General features: G+C 41.0%; 1 protein-coding gene across 1 annotated transcript in view; it reads right to left on the reverse strand.

Annotated features, from left to right (window-relative positions):
• PLA2R1 (phospholipase A2 receptor 1) overlaps positions 1 to 23239 on the reverse strand; it is a 124693-nt gene that overhangs the window by 76204 nt on the left and 25250 nt on the right. Inside the window, exons 4-8 of the mRNA XM_084799795.1 lie at positions 19116 to 19289; positions 12436 to 12549; positions 11747 to 11887; positions 4377 to 4571; positions 2099 to 2256 (exon numbers count right to left, since the gene is read on the reverse strand). Coding sequence (XP_084655921.1) covers positions 2099 to 2256; positions 4377 to 4571; positions 11747 to 11887; positions 12436 to 12549; positions 19116 to 19289 — 782 coding nt within the window. The remainder of the gene's footprint in view (positions 1 to 2098; positions 2257 to 4376; positions 4572 to 11746; positions 11888 to 12435; positions 12550 to 19115; positions 19290 to 23239) is intronic.

The raw sequence follows: 23239 nt of genomic DNA on the forward strand, positions 1-23239 counted from the left end.
ATTTCAGTGTTCCATATAATTATTGTTTAAGGAATTTATAAGCTGCAAAAACAAAGGGGGTGCTACAAAACCTCTCAGAGCATCATTGCTCTGAGCTATGCAACAATATTGTCTTAGTTAGGGTTACTATTGCTGTGATGAAACACCATGACCAAAAGCAATTTGAGGAGGAAAGAGTTTAATTTGCTTATATTTCCATATCACTGTTCATCATCAAAGGAAGTCACGATAGGAACTAGGCAGGGCAGGAACCTGGAGGCAGGGGCTGATGCAGAGGCCATGGAGGAGTGCTGCTTACTTGCTTGTTCCCCATGGTTTGCTCAGTTTGCTTTCTTATAGAATCCAGGATCACCTGCCCAGGGATGGCACCACCCACAATAGGTTGGGCCTTCCTCCATCAATCACTAATTAAGAAAATACCTACAGCCTGATCTTATGGAGGCATTTTCTCAATTGAGAGTCTCTTATCTCAGATGACTCTACCTTGTATCAAGTTGATATAAAAGCCAGGTGGCACAAATACCAATATCTGTCCTTGTTTTCTTAAAATTAACCCCTATTCAGAAATTAGAAAGCACAATGAAAATAAGCCGGACACAAAGACAGCTATCCCATGTTTCTCTCACATGTGGAACCTAGGTTTTAGATACTCATGCACACACACACACACACACACACACACACACACACACACACACACACTCATGAGATGGGGGACTGTTGAGGAAGAGGGAGAGGACCAGTGACAAGAGGAAGGAGACAATAGGGTAATGAGGTCTGAATATGGTCAAAGCAGGTGATGTGCTTGAACAAAAATGTCATTATAAACCCATTACTGGGTACGCTGAAAATACACTAATTAAAACAATCCCTATGCAAATGTTAGCTCTCCTTCTATAAATATGGTAAGTGAAATAGTCACACCAGGCAATAGGAAATGAAGGTCATCTTAATTATATCAAAGCCAGCGACTCAGACACCATCAACGCCTGTGACTATGCCAGGCTTCAGCAGAGCCAGGCCCACGACAGACATCTAAAGAGATTGCTGCTGCTTCCTCCTCAAATGCCACTCAGACACACACCGGTAGCAGGTATAATTATGAATGCACATGTTTCTGCAAGTCTCAAAAGTGAAACATGTCACAAAAGTAAGTGCTTTAAAAAATTTCGTGTTTGGTTGGTACAATTACTTTGTCAAGCTACTTAGGTAGCATTTAATGAGCTGTTTCTTAGGGGAAACTTGACACAAACGTCGTCCTGTGGCTAGGAAAAGTGAGGTCACCCATCAAACCCTACAGTCTCCTTAAACCCATCCAGTGCTCTCAGCAGCTGTTTGAGCAAAGAGAGGGTATTTGTTTAAGACGTTTAATAAACTATTCAGGTGGTTCGGATTTAAACTAATTCTGAAGAATGAATCGTGTTATCTGAAACGTCGTGAAGTTTTTCTCTTCTCGGCATAGCCCTCACTCTCAGTCAACCGTGGAATAGGCACCAAATTGTTTCTCTGTTGCTGCTTTGCCCTCTCCAGTATGTTCTGTATGTTATGACCACAGTTATTTTAGGGGTCAGATTTCCCCCCACTGTGTCCTTAATGCACGCCAAAGGCTCCTATACCTTGGCATACAAGCCAGTACTTTTGGGACAAGCCTTGCCGCACATCCTATCACCTCCTTACTTGCTTGGCTATCTAAGATGGCAGATCTTCACCAATCTCCAGACCAGTGTGCGTCCGCATGGCATTCAGGTAGGAAGCAGCAGCGATCTCTCTAGGTCTTTGCCTGCTTTGGGGTTTTTCTTGGAATGGTTTTCCTCTGTGGGGTAAGGGTTTTGCTTTTTTGAAGTCATAGCTTAAGTGCCATCTGTTCAGAGAGGCTTGCCACCCCTGTCCTGTCTGAAGTTCCCGCTCCCGTGCCAACTTTGCCCCACTTTCCTCCGTGATGACCATAGCTGTTACCATGTGTGCTGGAACTGGCACGGAAGCCCCATGAAGCACAAGAAGTGCCTCTCTTGGTCTCTGCCATGACACTAGTCCCTGATACAGCGGTCCTCAGTATCAGTGCCACAAAACTGATCACTGATGAAATGAAGCAACTTACAGACTGCTCTGCTGAGACACACAGCTCTCTTCTGTTTGGAAAAGTTCGAGGCTCAAGAGGATGCCAGTTAGTGAAGACGACGGAGGAGCCATTGGACCATCCAAAGGAAACTGGAATTTTATTGCTACTCAAACCAATCCATGTTTCTGATGCATTTTCTGTAAGAAATTATAAGATATTATTTCCATATTTTTATGGCACACTCGGGTTATTAGTAAGCTATACCCTTTCATGTGTGTTTATCTTTATTTCTTCTTTCTTTCTATCTTTCTTTCTTTTTTTTTTTCTTTTTTACTTTTTTTCTGGAGACAGGGTTTCACTGTGTAACCATGGCTGCTCTAGACTCATTTTGTATACCAGGCTGGCCTCGAACTCACAGTGATTCCCCCTGCCACTGCCTCCCTGAATGCTGGGGATTAAAAGCATGTGCCACCATGCCTAGTGTTCTCTTTCTCTATGTTATATAAATCTTGTTTGAATCTCACTAATAAATGCCTGTCTAAACACCTCCCCACCCCCACCTAATATGCAGGTATAGGTCTTCTAAGCGAGGCAGAACGTGAGCTTAACCTAAAACAAGAACTGCCTGGAGCCAGCCAGAGCCCCGGGCTCCGCAATGTGGGGCTCCTCCATTATGTGCAAAGTGACCTGAAATATCTAGTTTTGCTCTTGCAGAGAGAAAAAGAAAAACTAAGGGGTTAATTGGATTTTGACAGAGAAACATTAAAAGCATCACTACCCCCACCACCCCCAACCTATTTAACCATAGTGTAACTCGAATGCTTTTCTTCACTCCCTCCCCCTGAGCCCCACACAATAAAATGAGCAGAAACTCTCCCAGGCTTTCACACAGAACAGTGCGGTTGCCAGAAATACAAAGGAAGCCTGACAACGGGAGATGGCAGTGAGGAACGCCAGGTAGCTGAGAGGCTGTCAAGTGCCCTTGTTGATACAGGGGATGCTGCAGGATTCTTTTAATCCCAAATGCAAAGGATTAGGGAAGATGATGGAATTATTTGCATTTGCAGACTAAAACCTAACATTGCGAAGGTCACCAACTATAGCCTAGGAATATTTTTGCTTTTGCCTTTTATTTTTAAACACTGGGAAATGAAACCAAGGATTTTTAGGAAGACTCCGTGTCTAATGTACGTCATGGGGCTGGGGGTGGGGTCCAACTTGCCCTGAGGGTCAAGTTGAGAGACCCAGGAGTCTGGAACCTCTGAGTAATACACACAGCCTGAAAACCACCAAGTCAAATAAGTTATTTTAAGTTATAGACCTGAGAAATTACCTTCAGGAGAGCATAGCACACTGTTGGCTATCCAGTGGCCACAAAGCTGACTTACAGGTTCAGGGTTTGCAAAGATGCTTTAAAGGATGACTTTTTTTTTTTTTTTTTTAATTTCAACCCCCTTAAGATCCTTTTTAGTTTATTTATTTATTTATTTTTATTTCTTAGAGAACTTAATGTGTGGGTCTTATGTTTAGCTTCATTGTTATCCCTCCTTCTCTCCCTCCTTTCCCTCTCAAATTCACCATCTCTCTTCCTTAATAATCTTGTTGAGTCCATTCAGTGTTGCTTGTATGCGCATGGATTTAGGGCTGACCACCCGGGACTGAATAACCTATCAGGGACTCATGCCTAGAGGAAACTCTCTCTGTAGCCACTAATTGATGATAGCTCTTCCTTTAGGGGCAGGGCCCCGTGAGATGTCCCTGTGCGCGTTGGCCTGTCAACTGATGGTGTCATTATGCAGGTCTTGTTTAGTCAACTGTGTTGTTAAGATCTCATGGGTGCGACTTCCCTGTCACGTCTAGGAGACATTATCTCATGGCAGGCACCCTGGTCCTCTGGCTCTCAGAATCTTTCTGCTGTCTTTTCCATAAACTTTCCTGAGCCCTAGGTGTATGGGTTGGGTTGTATATGCATCAGGCAGGGGTTGGGCCTCCCATGGTCAGTTGTTACCACTTAATATATATATTAATATATATACATATGTACACACATAATATAATATATTGGCAAATGTGAATATGTTACATAGCTTCTGAATATATGGCTTATAAAAATTCTGGATTTTTAAAAAGAAACTGAATATATATATATATATATATAATATATATAGCCCATATATATCCCTATATATTAATATATACACTATATATATACACATACCATTATCACTTTCAAGTAGTTTAATTTTTTTAACTCTAATTTAAAAGTAGTAACTTATACTATTTCATAGGTCTTAGATCAAAGGGCTTTGGTACTCACCATCCCCAAGGAGGTTTACAAGAAACTCCACCTCTGCTAATGAAGTCACATCCATCAACATGCTGCCATTTGACTGGCAAGAGTTCAGAGCCTCATGCCAGGTCTTTTCTTCTTTTCGAAGTTTGTAGCATTTGCCATTGAGGGGAGTCCAGTCAGGATCACAGTGAGTGGCATGGTATTTCCAGGAGTCCTTCCCTTTGTAAATCAACACAAAGAAAACCATTTGCACAATTACTTCCAATATTACTTAACACTTTTTTATATAAATTGCCATCAGAATGATCACTCTTAGTAAGTAAAACACAAAATTGACTCCTCACACCCACATGGTGGCTTACAGTCATCTGTAACTCCAGTTCCAGAGGATCTAAAGTTCTTTTCTAGACTGTACAAGCACCGGGCACACACACATGGTACACACACATACATGGTACACACACACACACACGGTACACACACACACACAGTACAAACACACATGGTACACACTGTGGCTATCCATTGTGTATACACACACACACACACACAGAGAGAGAGAGAGAGAGAGAGAGAGAGAGAGAGAGAGAGAGAGAGAGAGAGAGAATTTAAAGATGTTTTTATATTATAAAAGGACTGTTATGGAATATAATTTAAATGGTATTCCAAGGATTTTATACTGGATGGGTAGGTAGAGCAGACACTTATCCTTGAGTTAAAAGAGCCTAAAATTCTGCTTGGTCCCTTTAGAACACCAATGATGAAGTTTCATCTTATTGTTCCCTTGAGGCCACTGTGGTATCTGCGTCACACTGGACGGGTGTGAGCTCTGGATAAGGCTTCTCAGAGCCAATTGTCATGAAGCTCTAGACACGTGAGGAGATGGTGATGTTGTGCAAGTTGGGTTTCAGCGCTCACTTTTGGGGAGCATGTCCCTGACAGCTGACTGCATTTGGGGGGCTATTTTATTAATTGGTAGCAAGTGTCTCCCTTAGGAACTGGTTTAGTTAAGTATGATTTCATTACTTTTCGAGAAACAATTTGTTCTTTCAAACTGACTTTTAGGACATTGACCTCAATTGAATCATAGCTTTAAAATGTTGGAACATTTAGCTATTGTTAGTGGTTATTAACCTGACAAAACAAATGAATAATAACAACTTATTCTAAATTCACTCTCAATGTAAGGAAAAAGTTAAAAGGGGGATTTCTGAGATGGAAAGAGTGGTAGAACCCGAGAGCTTTGGACCCTGAGATGATTAGTGAGATGCTGTTGAGGGCCAGAGAGGGCTTGTCTAATATACTGGCTGTGGTGCAATTTCCACTCTCCATCAGTAAGAAATAAAACATCTCCCTTGATTGTCACCAGACTTTCTTCAGAAGAGCTAAGGACAGCAGACAAGATGCTATAGTGGCTCCGTCTAGTATAACAAATTGAGAAGACGGTGAAGAACACAGGAAGGAAAGATGCCTGTGTTGTCCCTTTCACCCTCAAAACTGCCAAGCAGCACAGCACAGCACAGCACAGCAAAAACTCCTCTTAGGGGAGGAAGACAGGAGTAAGTGTAGTTTGAGATGTGAGGCCTCCCATGGTGAACCAATGCTAGGCAGAGCCCTGCGACTCCTACAGTAACGCTGGTAACTGTGGGCTAAGTATTGCATTTGGCCAGGAAGATGGCCAACTTTAGAGGCAGGTCAGAGATCAGGAGTCCATCTGCTAGAGAGCAGGAAGTCGAATCCAACACTGGGCTTTGCACTGGAGCAGAGCCTGGTGGGCACTGGGCTTTGCACTGGAGCACAGCCTGGTGGGCACTGGGCTTTGCACTGGAGCAGAGCCTGGTGGGCACTGGCTTTGCACTGGAGCACAGCCTGGTGGCTGTGTGTACGACTTAGTCCATTCCTGATGACTCTGCCCACAACTGGGCTGAATCCTTCAGTGTGTGACAGTGGGTTGGTAAGTGAATGATGCATCTGGTCTACCCTGGCTCCATGCTTCTCTCTCTAGATATGCTCTTAGTTCTTTTTGAACTACATACTAACTGCATTTGGGTAAAAGCTGGCCTGGCTCGCCACTTAAGAGGAGTGGTGATGCTATATCAATACCAAGCTCTTAGCAAACTGGACTTGGCAATATTTGGTGACTAATGGCTCAGAGAAAACAAGCATCCAGATTAGCATTTCTAGAAAGATAGGCACAAACAAAACCAGATTAGGAAGAGCAAGATAAGCAGCCAGTCTTTTGATGGCTAGATGCTGGTGCATGGCAGTAAGTATTGGGAGTTTTCAGGAAACCATGCCTGCACCTAGTACTCAAAAGAAGGTTCTAGAAGTGGACTAGCTAGTAAATAGTCTGGGGGAGCTCCCAGAGAATTTAAAACAGCTGCTTTGTAGAAGCTCATTAAGCTTGAGGAAGAAAAAATACACAAGGCAAACATTAGTGGAATTAAAGGAAGAGACAGACTCTAATACAGTAGTAGTTGGGGTTTTGCACTTCATATTTGGTGATGCACACAGTAAACCAACCAAGCGACTGCAGAGTCAAGTTGCACCCCTGGTCTAAAGGCCCTACAATACCTACAGAACATTCCAACAGCTGCCTACTTCATGTTTTTCTTCATCTGCATAAATTATTCTCCGTGACAGTTAACGTGCCTGGCCACAAGACAAACCTCACCAAAATGGACAAAAACTGAAATCACATCAAGTATTTTTTTATTTCAACACAATGCAATAAAACTAGAATTCAGAGACAAGAAAGAAGAAGCTATAGTAACACACAGAAATTAAACGGTTTACTTGTGAATGGTCAATGAATCAAAGAATCAGTCAAGAAGGTATTTAAAAAATTCTTTTGAAACAGGTGCAAACAGAGATTCAATGTGCCAAAATGTATGGCCTAAAGCAAGCCCGGCGTGAATGGGGAAGTGTACTGCAATCATCTGCTTACTTGTGGAAGGTAGAAAAGACTCAAACAGCTCAGTGCTGGGCCCACTCCCTTGCTGCACCTCCAACGGTCAGAAAAGCAAGAACAAACCAAACTCCAAATTAGCAGAGGGAAAGAAATAATGAAGAGCAGAGTAAAAAAAAAAAATGAATGAAATGGAGATAAAAAAATACAGAAGGTCACTGAAACAGTGTACTAGAATTCTTCAAACACAATAGGCAAACCCTCAGCTAGATTAACAACAACAACAACAAAAAACAAAATAAAACAGGACAAGAGTCTTCAAGTTCGGCCGTCCATCCCCTCCACTTGTAAACTGGTAGTGGCCAACTTCTGGGAATCCAGAAAGCAGTCATCCCAGTACCCCCTCTTTCTTCCTCTGATTTTGGAATTGGCCTTTTAAAACTTCCCCTACACTTTTATGCTTTTATTATTATTTTTTTAAATTTTCCTTCATATATTCATCAAATTTTATTTTTTAAAGTTTTTCTATTTGGGGTAATATTTTCTATACCTCCTGTTTCCTCCCTCTACCCTACATTTAGGAGTATTATGGCATGTTGTTATTGTTGGTGGTGTTAAATACCAGGCCTCCTATGGTCTAGGCTGGCCTGGAGCTCTTAGCAAGGATATTACCTTACGCTCTGACCCTCCTGCTTCTACCTTCTGGTGAATGTGGTGCTTGGGCTTGAACCTAGAGACACTTTATTGCTTTTTAAAGAAATGCTTCATAGAAATTTAAACAGAGAAAAGCGGAAAGCTTCCTCCTTGCATTCTGTCACAAGGATGCCCACTGTAACTACTTTGTCCAACAGTTCTGAGTGTCTTCACCAAAGCAATCAGGTAAAAGAAGGAAACCAAGAGCGTTCAAATTGGAGAAGAGGATTCAACTTTGTCACTGTGTGTAGATGCCATTGTCTTATACAGAGATCCTCCAACCCCGCAGAAAACTATTAGAAATAACAAATGAATTCAAGGTTGCAGGATACAACATATCAAAAGTCAGGTCTGTTGGGCCAGGTGTGGTAGCTCACATCTTTAATCCCAGCACTTGGGAGGCAGAGATAGATGGATCTTTGTGAGTTCCAGGTCAGCCAGGGCTACACAGAGAAACCCTGTCTTGAAACAACAAAAAAAGAAAAACAAAAGTCAGGACTGTTGCTGTATGCTGACAGTGAGTTGTCTGATATAGAAGTGAAACCTATTTACAATAACAGAAAAGTAGAATAAGAAAAAATTCTAGGACTAAATTTAACCAAAGAGTTAAAAATCTCTGTTATGAAGTTTGTGAAACACTAATGAAAAATTAAAAATATAAAAATTGAAAAGGTATTCATTGTACATGGATTGAAAGAATCCCTATTTTTAAAATGTTCTGCTCACAGTACCTGAAGTGATTTACACTGTCACTGAAATTCCTATCAAATACTAATGATTTTTTTTTTATAGAACTAAAAAAGCCAAGTCTCAATTTTATCTGGAACCACAAATCCCTCAAATAGTAAAAACCACTCTAGGTAACAGAGAACAAAATTTGACTTTGCAACATGCTACAACACTCTAGCATTTAACAGAGTATGGGATTGGCAAGAAGACAGACACAGTGACCAGTGGGACAGAAGAGGGAACTGAGAAGTGAGGCCCACACATTACAGCAAGTGATCTTCAGCACACGTCATAAGAACACTGCCTGGAGAAAGAGAAGTCGTTTTCAATAAATGGTGCTAGAGAGATGAGGTATCCATATGTGGAACAGTAAAAATAGTTCAGCATTTGCAAAAATTAAATAAAGATGAACTCATAACTTACGTAAAGACCTTAAATTGTGAGACTATTTGAATAGAAAGGGGGCCTACTTCAGGATAGTGAAATGGGTGAGGTCCTTTTTGAACAAGAAAGTGCCAAGGCATAGCAATGAAAAGTATATCAGACAAATGAATACTGCCAAACTAAAAAGCTTCTACATAGTAAAGAAAAAAACAAAAAACAAAAGAATGAAGACCCAATATATATGAGCCATATTTTCGACAACACACCTGACAAGGGCTTAGTATATAGGATATACAAGGGACTCCAAAGCTCAACAGCAAAATCCCAGCTTTGACATGGTGGCACATCCCTGTCATCCCAGCATTTGGCGTGGAGGCAGGAGAATCAAGAGTTCAAAGTCATATGGCGTTACATGGTGAGGTTGAGGTCGGCCTGGGTTACATGGAAACTGGCCCAACAAACAAATAAAAATAGCAAACCCTCCAATAATCAGACCCAAAAGTGAGTAATGGATATAAACTGTAGTTCTCAAAAGAAGATATACCAATAAGCAACAGGTATAAAAATTTTCACTATCACTATTCATTTGGCAAATACTGATTAAACAAGATATCACCTCATCCTAGGAAGAATGGCTATTGTCAAAAAGACTAAAGATAATACATACTGCACGGGTGTAGAGGAAAGGGAGCCCTCACACATTGCTGGGAATGTGAATTAGTGTGGCCATTATGGAAAACAGTGTCAGGAACTCTTAAAAAAAAACTTTAAAGCTACCATCTAATTCAGCAACCTCATTACTACAGAATATACTTTGAATATATATGTATATTCATTTCATATATACATATGATTAATATTTAAGATCATAGGTATATTTAACCTGATTCAAATTAACAATGTGTACTTTTGTACACTTATCAATTTTTGTACCTGACAAGCACATTAAAATTTTATTTTTTAATGTGTTATTTAGTGAAAACAGATCCCTTGCAGCTCAGAAACATAGTGTGACCCTACTGGAGTAAATTATCAGACCAATTCATTAACTAGACCCATTGATGAGAGTAGCCAGTCAAACAGAAGAAAATAAATGTGGCAGGAGAGAGAGAGAGAAAACAAAAAACAAGTGAATGATGAAAGAAGAAATGGAGACACAAAGAAGGAAGGAACAAAACAGAAAGGAAACAACCATAACAGCCACAGCAATCCTAGCAAATACTTAAAATAATGGAAAAGCAACTACATAAAAAATATGAGTGGTGCTTCTTCCCTCCCACATGATATGCCCAGTTCCCCAACACTGCCAGGGTCAGCTGCCACTGGATAAAAAAAAATAACAGTTAGAACCCAAGTGGTAGAGGCAATATTTACAAATTACGATTCTGTGTATTTTAAAATCTAGAGCTGTTTCAAGTTATTCCCGTAATGATTCTTTAAAACAAACAAACTGGTTTTGTTATTATTTAGACTTTTGAGTTAAAGTAGCAATTCCCAAAGAAAATAGATGGGTAACAGATACCAAAAGTAGGTGTAATTAGGGCTGAGAAGATGGCTCAGTGAGCAGGAGTGCTTGCTGTTCAAGCCTGAGTATAGAAGTTCAAATCCTCAAAGCCCATGTACCAAGCCGGGCGTGTCTATGATGGTAGCATGGGAGGGGGCTGCAGAGAGGGGATTGTTAAGGCTCCCTGGCTGCTAGTCCATCTCCAGGTTCGACACAAGATCCTGTCTAAAGGGAATAAGGCAGAGTGGCAGGTCAGGGCAGCTGACGTTCTTCTCTGGCCTCAGTATGTTTGGATGGGTATGCACATCCACACATGCTTTCACATACACCACATGCATACACCTTGCACATACACTGTCCACTGTCCACACATATGTCATGCCCACACTTGTACATGCAGATGAATAAAAAATTGTGAAAATGGTAGAGTTAGACTAGATTACATTATTCTAGATGATAACTAGGTATTTGTTGCCTTAAATATCACCCTAATTTTGTTTGCTATTTAAATGGGGTGAGCACATTACTAATGTTTGAAATTTGAAATGTGGTAGACACTTCTCAGCAGAGGGCTGGAGCTGTGTTGCATACCAAGTGACCAGAGTTTAAACGGTGCCTTGTAATGTTGAAATAGATCAAAGGGAGGCGTTTGAGTCGTCTCACCACAAAGAAGTGATAACGTTTGCAGTAATGGATACGCTGGTCATTGCACGACACCTATTCGGATCACAACACATTGCATGCTACTATCATGTACAACTCTTATGTTAAAAAGTGAGCAAAAAAGAAAACCCACATAATAAGAAAAAATACTATTAAGTTATTTTCTTTTACCTTTAAGTTTGAGGAATCCCACAGATAAAAACTCAAAACTATAAAGGAAAGCAGACTTTGGGTTTCTAATGCAGAATGATGAAAGAGTGAAAATCTTAAAAAAAAAAAAAAAAAGACAGAATCCTTTGCTCGCCTCATGCTGTTTTGTTGTAGTTTTGAGTAAATGCATTTGATGTGGTCATGCTTCTTTAGAATGGCAGGGACGACTTACACATTTTTATTCATATACCCATAAACCTGAGTTTGCTAAGCCCCAATTATGAGTTATCAGCAAAGTAGAGACATTTTTAATGCACAGAGGGGACACGTCTCCAACCAAAGAACAATTAAAGAAGTACTTACCAAGAATTTCAGGAGCAGTGTGGTTTAGATCCCGTTTGCATATATAAGGCAACGTGGACTCACAGTCCCTGCTCTGCCAGGCAGCTGAGGCTAGTTTCAGTGTTCCACAACGATACTCAACAAACGGCCCAGAGTTTATCTCTGAAAAATCAACACACACAGAAATGTAGTTTCGGCACAAAAGGTAGCCCTTCTCATTTCCCCCTGTTAGCGCCCCCTACAGGACATTCGTTATGCTTCTCTGTGATTTTGAAGTTCAAGTCTAGGCATGGCAGGGAACTGATTTCCCAAAGACGGCTAGAGAGCCACTTTTGTTATTTTAAAGTGGAGGGATATTTTGCAATTTGTTGCTATTTTGAAAACAGCAGTCTATCTCAGACCCCAATATCCTTGCAATGTTAGCTAAATAGATTATCTTTCTGGGTTCTGCCTTCTGCGGAGCTTGTCTTATAAACAATATTTAATAAACCACAGGTGTGGTGGCATACGCCTGCAAAGCCAGCACATGAGAGATCAAGGCAGGAGGATTGAGCATTCCAGCCTTGCTTAGGTAACATAGAGGAACCTGATCCGGGGGCGGGGGAAAAGTTAACCACTCTCAGAATAAGATATTTTTATAGGACTGCTGTGTCTAAGTCTGCAGCCCAGCCCAGCCCAGCATGTTAGAGGTAAATACGATGCTTGGGTACCTGGGCTCCAGCTGAGGTAGCTGAGTGGTGTTCCATCAGACCACTGCCAGCCTGCCTTTTCATCCAGCTGATTCAAGCCAATCCACACCTCCGCCGCTTCCTTGCTCAGCTGCTCTGAAAAGAAAGCCACGGCGTGTCAACAGAAAATAGAAGGGTCAAAACAAAAAAGAAAGCCAAACTCAACACTCCACTGCTTTCTTGAACTGCTATTTCTTCATGTTGTAGAGCCACAGGTAATGCCGGAGTAGGTGTTATGAACGTTCCCCCGCCCCCCCCCCCCCCCATGCTGGGGCTTGGGTGTGACAAAGCAGGGTTCCGCCATTTGCAGAATGACCTACAAACAGCAATAGGCAATGCTCAGCTCTGGTTTATCCGAAGGGGCCCTATTCAGAACGTGAGGCACTCCCATTTGACTTAGCTCACACACTTCCAGTTTTAGAAGGCAGAGGCGGAGATAACCATGGCCACGCCCAGAGAGTGGACCGAAGTAAGTGCTCACACTTGGGTGAACTGAAGCCCAGCAGAGCTGCTGAGAGCTGTCTGAAAGGAAGCATCTTAGAGTAAGAGCCCTGCGTTCAGGAGGCCTCTGCAGCGGGGACCCAGGCCAGGGCCCATGCACTTGAGAATAGAGAGGATTCTGTGGTTCTGTGGTCCCTGCTTCTAACCATGGCACCGAAGCATCTTACCAGTTAATCCAACCATGTCTCTGCAATGGATACTGTAAATAAAACGGCTGACATGCTTGCACAGAAAATGTGCCTATAGAAATTGTATACTTAGGGTTTTTCTTTTAGTGTGCCTAAGTTAAAAAAAATTTTTTTTTTCTGAATGAATGTGTACCTCTTGTACAATAAAATTGGGGTAAGCCCTCTCCGAAGTAGCCATTTTGACATTTCTTCTGAAAAGGAGAGCACCGTTTTCTTCTGATTTGTGTGCTTCAGAGTAATTCAATTACTCTCTTCCTCTTCTCCTCCTTTTCTCTCTCCCTGCCTCTTTATCTCTGTCTTTCTCTGTGTGTCTTTGCTTCTGTCTCGACAGGTTTCTCTGTCTGTCTGTCTCTGTCTCTGTCTCTGTCTCTCTTTGTTTCTGTCTCTTTTCGTTTCTCTGTCTGTCTGTCTCTCTCTGTCTCTCTGTCTCTGTATCTTTGTTTCTGTCTCTGTGTGTTTCCATCTCTCTCTATGTCTGTGTGTCTGTGTGTCTGTCTGTCTGTCTGTCTTTCTAAATGCAAGGACCTAGCCTGAGAGTACAGGCAGGTATTAAGAGAGTGACTGTCTGGGCTCGCTTCCCTCCTGTGGTTTTGTAGCAGTAATTACTGCAGCACCTTTATTCTCACAAGCTCTTTGGTCTGGACCATAGGTTGTGTGATTGTTAGGGAAAGGACTCTGTATTCGCAGATAAGTCGGCTCCTCCTCAACAATTGGACATTTCAGTACAACAGTGGAAGCTGGAGGAAGCCAGACACTTTTTTTAAAAAAAGATGAAGGGTGCTTTAACACTAAACAGAACATTTTGTACAATGAACTCCATGTCCAAGTATTTCTGACATTGTATGCAGTCTCTTCCTGATGACTGGATTGAATCGTTAACCTTCCCATAAGGGTGGGGTGGGTCAGAAGACTCACTGACAAGACAGGGAGAAATTCCTATATGCTGCACCCACGCAAAGTGCTGTGATGTAAATAACCTAACTCAAATATTAACTATTTTTAGGATTAATCCACATACTCAAAACCATGCAATTGTGTTTACCAAAACGTAAACAAGGATCATGCACATTGTAATTCATATTTAAAGGTACACACACAAACACACACACGTAAAACCAAAAAAAGAAAAAGAAAAAAAAAAAGAGAAAGAAAAGCAACACACCCACCCCACAGAATCTATTTACCTTTATAACTAAGTTTACCCTTAACACATAAATACAAACTCAGGACTAAACTCTTTTGGATGTTTCTTGTCATTTGTGACAAGCTTGATAATTCTTTACCTCACAATTTAGAGACTAGCAAGAGACATTAGACTCATTGCATCACCAAAACCACTTTGGTTAGGACAATTTCTGTCTTCATGAATAGACTCCTATTTCCCCAAACAATCCCCAAAGCCTAATTATAGAATCAAAATGTTTAAATAAAAGCCACTGATATATCTTATTTTTCTTTTACATTGCTATTCAAGCTTGATGAATAGGTACAAATTCTCCCATGAGAAGCCTTGGCAGTTAGGATGGATAACAACTGTAATTCATAAATGGTGTGCAAGCTTTTCCATAAGACCCATTACATCTTAGTAATGATTTTGGAAATTTTCATTTTACTCCAGTAAGATTCACTCACATTAGTTTTGACAATGATTCCCCACTTGTGCAGGGCTGACGGGGAAGGGTGAGCACGCACTGTGCACCCACACTTATCACAATCCTTCTGAAAGATGTCTCTGGCTTTGTAAAGCTTCTACTTCCGTCCAGTGACTCCCATTCCACAGATACAGATGAAATAACTGGGACCCTGTACTAAGATATGTGTGGGAACAGTTGGCAACAGCCATAAACAAATGCCAGAATGATTCCATCTGCCTACTCCAAAGGCAGTGTAATATGTTACTACAAAGTTACACTACGCGGTAACAATTAAAACAAGATGGAGGCCCGAAAAGATGGCTCAGTGGATAAGAGTGCTCATTCTGCAAGCATGAGAGCTTCAGGTCAAATTCCCAGCAGCCACATAAAAAGCTGGACATGACTGGGAGCAAATCCAGGAAGACTCCAGGAGCTCACTGGCCGGCTAGCCTAGCTGAACCTGCGAGCTGCTGGTCCAGTGAGAGGGTGTTTCAAGAGAACAAGGCAGAGAGTGATACAGAGGGATGCTTTGCCCTCCAGCTATGTGTTCAGGGACACATGCATCTGCACAGTCACGTACATATGCCATATACCACACACACACACACACACACACACATACACACACACACGTACACACCACAATATAGAACTGTATATCCACCTTTAGGTACACATGCATCTGCACAGTCATGTACATATGCCACACATTACACACACACACACACACACACACACACACACACACACACACACACACAGGTACACACTACAACATAGAGCTACATAAACATCTTTATGGACACATGCATCTGCAAGTCACTTATGTGTGTTATACCACATATATAACACATACACACCACAATGTAGAAATATATATATCTTTATGGACAGGAACACATGCAGGTAAATTGAATAAGCAGAGTATAAAATTGTGTACACAGCAGTTCATTGGCCAACCCACACCATTAGTTACGCATGGCACACACTTTGCTACGGCTTCCCCTGTGTATAAGATGCATTGTGCACTACTGCGTAGCTACTGTCATTATCTCCATTTGATGGAAGGAAAACTGAAATGTTGAGCAACCCTGCAAGAAGGTGGCAGTGGCAGGATTCAAACACAGACAGGATGTCTCTCTCTTCCATCCATCTACGTACATAACTGCACCTGTGTTTTTAATGCCGTGCCCATTTCTATAGATACTACTGGCTAGATTTTGTCTGTATGTTGTGGTTATCAACCTGACACAAGCTAGGAGCCATCTGGGAGGAGAGAGTCTCTACTGAGAAAATTCTTCTATCAGATTGTGCCATAGGCAAGTCTGCAGGGCATTTTACTAATTAACCAATCGATGTGGGAGGGTCCAGCCCACCGTGGGTGGTGCCACCCCTGGGCAGATGGTCTTTGGCCAAACAAAGCCAGTACAACAGCTCTCCATGGCCTCCGCGTGAGTTCCTTCCTTGAGTTCCTGCCTGACTTCCCTCAGTGATGGCTGCTACCTGGAAGTGTACAGAGAAATGACCCCTAAAGCCTTCCCTTCCCAAGTTACTCTTCTCGGTCATGGTGTTTATCACAGCAATTAGAACACTGGTTCTGAACACGTGGTTATTTGGTTTGACAGGACATGGTTAACCTTAACTTGTTGAACTATGACAGATTCCTCCCCCCCCCTCCGCCCCGACTTGCTTTTCTTTTCTATATGGGTGAATTTCAAATTCTAAAATCTAAACTACAGATGAAGTAAAATTCGAGAAAAACGTTGTGTTAGAAACTCAATGAAAGTAATGAATTTGATAGTTCTTAGTGTTCCCAAATTAATTTTAAAATTAAAAAAGTATTAGTGTGTGTGTGTGTGTGTGTGTGTGCGCACACACGCGCGTGCCTGTGTGCAGTGAGGACTGTGAGGCAGGGGCGGCTCTCAGGAGTTGCCTCTCTTCTGCCACATCATGGCATCCGAGGACTCAGGTCATCAGGCCTGTGCACAAGCACCTCCACCCACTGAGCCAACTTGTCAGGCCCCAAGTAGCTTTTAAAAAGGAACACAAATGAATTTGAACTAAAAGGAGGAAGAGGAGGAAACACAAGTTTCAACTCATTTTTACAATTCTGTTTGAGGCAGGTTACAAAGGTAGGAAAAATTATGGGCACATGGGAGGGAAAACATGCAAAATACAAAATAGAACAACCCCCTCCCCCCAAAAAATGGCCTTCCATCTAGTTTACCAGTCCTACTGATGGACACAGGAACTTCAGGCACCATTGACCACTGATAGGGCCAAAATTGTTTGCAGAGACAATATATTTTTTTCTAAAGCTATCTTGTCAAAGATAAGAAACAAATTGTGTATACTTTAGCCTAAAATTATGTATAACTTTGAGCTTCTTTCATTCTCCTCCCATTTCTAAATCTAAACAATATCCTTCATAACTTTATTCAGAAGAAAAAAATGTAATAACAAATATCAATTTCTTTTTTAAAAATATTTTTTATTTTTATTTTTTATGTATATTGGTGGTTTACCTGCATATATATCTGTGTGAGTGTGTTGGATTCCCCTGAAATAGAAGTTACAGACAGTTGTGAGCTGCCATGTGGGTGCTGGGAACTGAACCCGGGGTCCTCTGGAAGAGCATCCAGTGACTGGTGAGCTATCTCTCCAGCCCCAGAAGAAAATTCTTTGACTCTGAGAAATGTTTAAAAATGGAGGAAGAACTATTTCTAAGCAATCTTTACAGATACAACTTGAGACCACCAAATTTACATTGTGTCTATTGTAAAGATACCTAGACAGACTTTCTCTTGACAAGCTGATACCAATATTTGGGTCTGTCTTATTTTTTTTTCCCCCTGGGTACTTCTCTATTAACCCATGTGCTTAAGATCATGTTAAAAATGTCCTTTAATAAATCTCTAATTCTGCTTCATATTCTATTTTTCATTGAACAACAAACTCTGGGTTTATCTAAATAGTGAAATGAAAGGGAACCGTCTGGGGACATGTGGGGAATGGAGCATAGCTGTGCCTCTGTGCTTAGCACCACTGACAACTGGGGGCTTGTCTGGGACCCAACTAAAGCATTGTTTGGAAGTCTCCTTGACTGTTACTTGGCTGATCTGCCTTGATAAACACAGCTTGCATTTCATCTATGTTTCCTCATTTCTGTTTTCTGGCCAAAGATCCATGTGATGTTTTTTAAAAATAAGTGTTATTAGAAATGAAGATTAAAAATTGCCTGGTATTGTCCACATCCCACTCTTGGATCAGATAAAACAGTGCATAGCTTATCTAGAGGGATATTTCCGTGAGGTCTGATATACTGATGTCTCAAGTCATGCGATTGCCTTAAAGAGAGCTGTCTGAGACACCATAGGAAAACTGTCTCCCCAAACAGCACATTCCAGACTCAAAACATAACAGGAGTGACCACCTCTATAATTTGTTTTGAGTCTATATCTTAAGTTCTACATTAAAATGTCTTTTTGTCTTTTAATAAATCTCAACTCTGTCATATGGTGTTTCCATAAAATCATTTTCTTTGTCAAAGCCACAAATCCCAGTTTTGCCTGAATCAATCATTAAGGGAAAGAGACCACTTTAGCTGATGTTGGAACAAAGTAAAGCTGTTTTCTCATCACCACCACTGGTGGCATTTTGAAACATTATTGTCCTATATGTACAGGTGGGTTTTTTTGTTTTTGTTTGTTTGTTTTTAGAAAAAAACTCCCACTAATATTAAAGTTTTGGTATTTACCACAGGGTCTATGATGGGCCTGCACACCACGATGGATAAGCTATGAATGAATAGACTGTTTAATTATTTACCAATGGAGTTGGATGTTTAAATTCTGCAGACGACAAGAATTGGTATTTAAGTTTAGGAGCTCCTCTGATCCAGCCGAGTTGCAGCTTACCTGGGTCAAGGGTTATAGCTGCAACTTCTCTACTCCCAGGGGAAAACTAAGACATGAAATAGGTGCCGGAGAGAATGGGACAGTGTCCATACAAAACACACACAAGACCAGAGGGGTGGTGAGATGGCTCAGTGGGGAAGGGCACTTGCCACCAAGCATGACAAACTGAATTGGATCCTCAGAACCCCTATGCTGGAAGGAGAGAACTGACTACTGAAAAACTGCACACGCATGTGCAGACACACACACACACACACACACACACACTAAATTAAGGTTTTAAAATTCAGAATTAGAATTTTGGCTATATTAAGAAAAGGAAAAACATTTTTAAGGATGTAATTTTTTCCACCCAAGGACAGAATTGTCCACAATAGCCATTTTATTGTGCTGATCTCAATGTGCCCCATTCCCATACTTACTCCTTATGAAATTTTCTTCATTCTCATCGGTAATACTTAACAAAGCACCTCCTTGCATCTGACAGGAAGAGTGTGCCTCATTCCACGAGAGAAGGGAAAGCAGGTTGAGTTGGTAGCAAATGTGCGAACTGGAGTTCCTTTGCCACACAGCATCGCAGAATACCTTCGTGGAGCCTGGAAACAAAGCTCATTAGAAACAGTCACGGCAGCCTTCCCTGTGCGGCGATATCTAATATTTCTAAGATGAGTTCAAATAAAATCATTCCAGCTTGCAAGTTCTAACACTTCAGGGCCTTAATGTGAATTGTACGGTGCTGCTGTCCCACTAATAACTCAAAATTTACCTAAGAAAACTCAAGAATGATCAGCAAAGAGTCTCTAATAAGAAATTAGAGGGACTAGTTTTAAGGAAAAGAAATGGACATGAAGTATTTTTGGAAATAATATTTTGGTTCTTTAATAAGCAAACATTTAGAACTCTATGGGAATTAAATATTTACTTGGGATAGACCTTAATATTGTTCCCAAAAACCTTTCTCTTCTAATACCAAACTGCCAAAACAGAGTGAAAGTGCTAGAGTAGATATATGTGTCAAAAATGAACATGTTTTCATCAGGCACAGAAACAATGATACTAATTTTAAGCAGTTCTTTCAGACAAGAGGAGTAGAATCAAAATCCACTTGTAAGATACTGTTATAGATTTCATAGTAAGCTTAAAAGTAAATTTAGTAGAATATGAAGTGTAGATCTGAAATCTGGAGTTTATTGAAGTGATGGAAAACAAAGGCCTACTTCTCTGGTTTTGTTAAAATTCTCAACCAAACCCCAAGGTGACCTAATTCTGTAACTCAAACTCAGTTACACAATTAGGAAATGTAGAAATGGTGAACTGCATTTTGGCATACACAGAAGCAACGGAGAACAACCTGCTATAGTCTGGACTGTTCCTTCCCCATGTGTGGTCCTTAAGTAGAGCGACTTCACAACTCTTCCCAGGAAAATTTGGTTCACAGTGCCTTAGTGTGTCCTCTGGGAACACAGCATGCACACTACAACACTGAAGACTCTGAGATTCCTGTGGTTAAGAACCTGCTTAATATGGATTCAATATGCTTCAAACTGACTTGACAATGAAATCCCTTTTTGTGTGTTCTTTTCCACCTAGAATACTTAGATAATTGCCTTGAGAAATGTAGGCCTGATTTCATGCCTAGTTACTGCACACATTTTCAAGAACCAAATTAGTTCATTGGGAGTTAATAAATAATTATACATCTAAGGATATCTACAGTATTTCCTGGATGATATATGTATTTGTAGAAGGGTCCAACATTAAAGACAACAGAGAACAAGGTTGTCACCAAACAACATTTAAGGGAGGGCAGAAAAAAGGGAAAAGAAAGGGACAATTTTAAAAACCACTTTTCTGGGGGTGATTAGAGTGTCTTGCATTCCTTCATCATTGCTTTTAGGTAAAATGGTAGGACTTCCCTGAGATGACTAATACACTGGGGGTAGACTTTGGATTGGCCATGTTCCCCTAGTGTGATCGCTGAAACCATAAAAGTTGATTGACAACTTTCAAAGGAGATGTGTAGAATAACACAGCCCATCTAGGGAAGCAGCCATTACCTGGGGCTGCCTGCACAGGACTACAAATTCTACCATTTGATTTAAGCAGATGTGAATGACATGGGCTGACTCATTAGGAGAATATGAGTGTCTACTGCAAGTATTTGACTGAAGGTTTTCTATTACATAACCTTAGAAATCATAACAGACATGTATAAGCCCAAGTATAATCTAACATAACTGGGCTGTGTATACACAGCCCACATGTATCACTCGCCAAACCCTCACTGCAACTACTTAGTATGCAGAATTTAAAGAGGGTCTGAAAGAAAGGCATATTGAAGGAGCAGGACCAACTCTTGACAAAAGCCCAGATCACTTGATGTGTCCTTCACACCTTTTTTTTTTTTGTCACGCATATGATTGTGGTCTATATTATAGTTACGACTTTCTACCAGGTCTATTCCCATGTCAGGAGTGAGAGGCAGGTGCCCTGTGCCCAGGATTAACCTCTGCCATTTATGCCATCCTTGAGTAGCCACAGGCCACTCAGATGTGCCTTCCTGAGAAAGGGCTTTGCACTTTTTCCTTAAAGATAATGTTTCCTGGTGTTTGCTTCATGAAACATCTGCTTTATAACCAGCGATTAATTTTAAATGTGTGCTCTTGAACCCCATGCCAGATGTAATCTAGAGCCTCTGAGATGGAGAGCAGGGAATCACCCTTTTTAAAACATACAAACAACCTGCTACAAAATTCTCTGGCATACTAAAGTCCCCCACTCTTCCTTGCCTTTCACACGGTTATCGCCAATCTAAGGTCTGCACTCAGCGCACTATCCGTCTCAGGGAAGAACATTGCACTACACAATCCAAGCTTTAGTCAGAAGAGTGTGGATCGGTCATATTTGCTTTAGAAGGGTTAAATAATATGAAGAAGAAACACAGTACTCTCATCTCCCTTTCAGTCCTCCCTCCTACCGCCCCCCCCATGGTTTCATTTTATTGTATTATAGTGGCTACCATTAATGTAGTTTATATATCTATATATTTGCTTCTATTATAAATTTCATATAACTGAAATTATGTAATATGTGCTATTTTTTGTGCCTAGCTTTGTCCTCTTAGAATTATGTTTTTAAGAGTCATTTATGTTGTGGCATGTATCAGTATTTCATTTTTTTTTTTTTTTACTGCTCAATACTATATATTATATGATATGCTGCTTAGCCGTTTGTCTGTTTGACGTAAACTAGAGTCATGTGGGAGGAAGGGACAATTAAGGATTTGTCTCCATGAGGTTGGCCTTTGGGCATGTCTGTGGCGGCATTTTCTTGATTACTGATTGATGTGGGAAGGATGTGATGGATTGCGTAAGAATATTTGAATGTTTGGTTCCCAGAACATTTCAGGGGTCACACTCGAGCAACTGCTGACATGATTGCTCCATGTTATGGTTAAAGGAAATGTTTTCATTATAGATATGAAGGAGAACAGAGAGGAAAAAAAAAAGGCAGACTGTACATGACCAGAGCTATCTGTGAGAGAAGGTAGAATAACCAGAGACAGAGAATAGAGAACAGATGGGTGATAAGAAGGATGAGTAGTCCCCCTCAGTCACAGTCATAGGGGAGGGGAGTAAGAGGAAAATGGGAGGGAGAGAGGAATGGGAGGATACAAGGGATGGGATAACAATTTAGATATAATATGAATAAATCAATAAAATATATATTAAAAAAAAGAACTGTGGCATGAGACTAGAGGCATGAACTATGACAGAAATTTCTATTAAATACTTTGTTCAAGAACCTAGAACTATATATTCTCAGACATTAAATGAGGCCTTAGTCTCTCCTAAAAATAAATAAATAAATAAATAAATAAATAAACAAACAAAATAAAACCTTAAAAAAAAAAAAAAGAAGAAGAAGGATGAGTAGCTGCGGCGAGGGAAACCTATGAGCTGTAGGCCATTTAGGGTAGAGGAGGATTGGAGAAGGGTTAGTGTTCTAGTGTGGACTCTGAAATGTCTAGCAGCAACCACAGGTATTGGCAACGGAGCCATGCATCTCTTCCGCCAGTGGTAAGAGAAACGACTCCTTTTCATAGATGGGAACTGGTTTCACAAGTTTCTGAGGAACAGTGGCTAACCACCAAAAATCCTCCATTGTCATTTATTTGTGGTCTGGGGAATTGAAATTTCCTTTGGATCCCGTACCCAGCTCGTGAACTGTTTAGGAAGGATCAGGAGGTGTGGCCTTGTTGGGGAAGGTGTGTCACCGAGGGTGGAATTTGGTTTTAAAAGCCCACTTGTACTTGTAAGATGTAAGATGTACGCTCTCAGGTACTGCTCTAGTGTCATGCCTGCCTGCCTCTTGCCATGCCATGATGGGCGTGGGCCCCACCCTCTGACACTGTAAGCAATTCCCCAGCTCAATGCTTTCTTTCATAAGTTTCCATGGTCATGGTGTCTCTTCACAGCAACAGAACAGTAACTAAGATAAAGGTCCAGCCCATTGGAGGCAGTACCACCCCTGGGAACTTTGGATT

This window comes from Acomys minous (assembly GCF_964271855.1).
Source record: "Acomys minous genome assembly, chromosome: 10".
In the NCBI taxonomy this organism is placed as follows: domain Eukaryota; kingdom Metazoa; phylum Chordata; class Mammalia; order Rodentia; family Muridae; genus Acomys; species Acomys minous.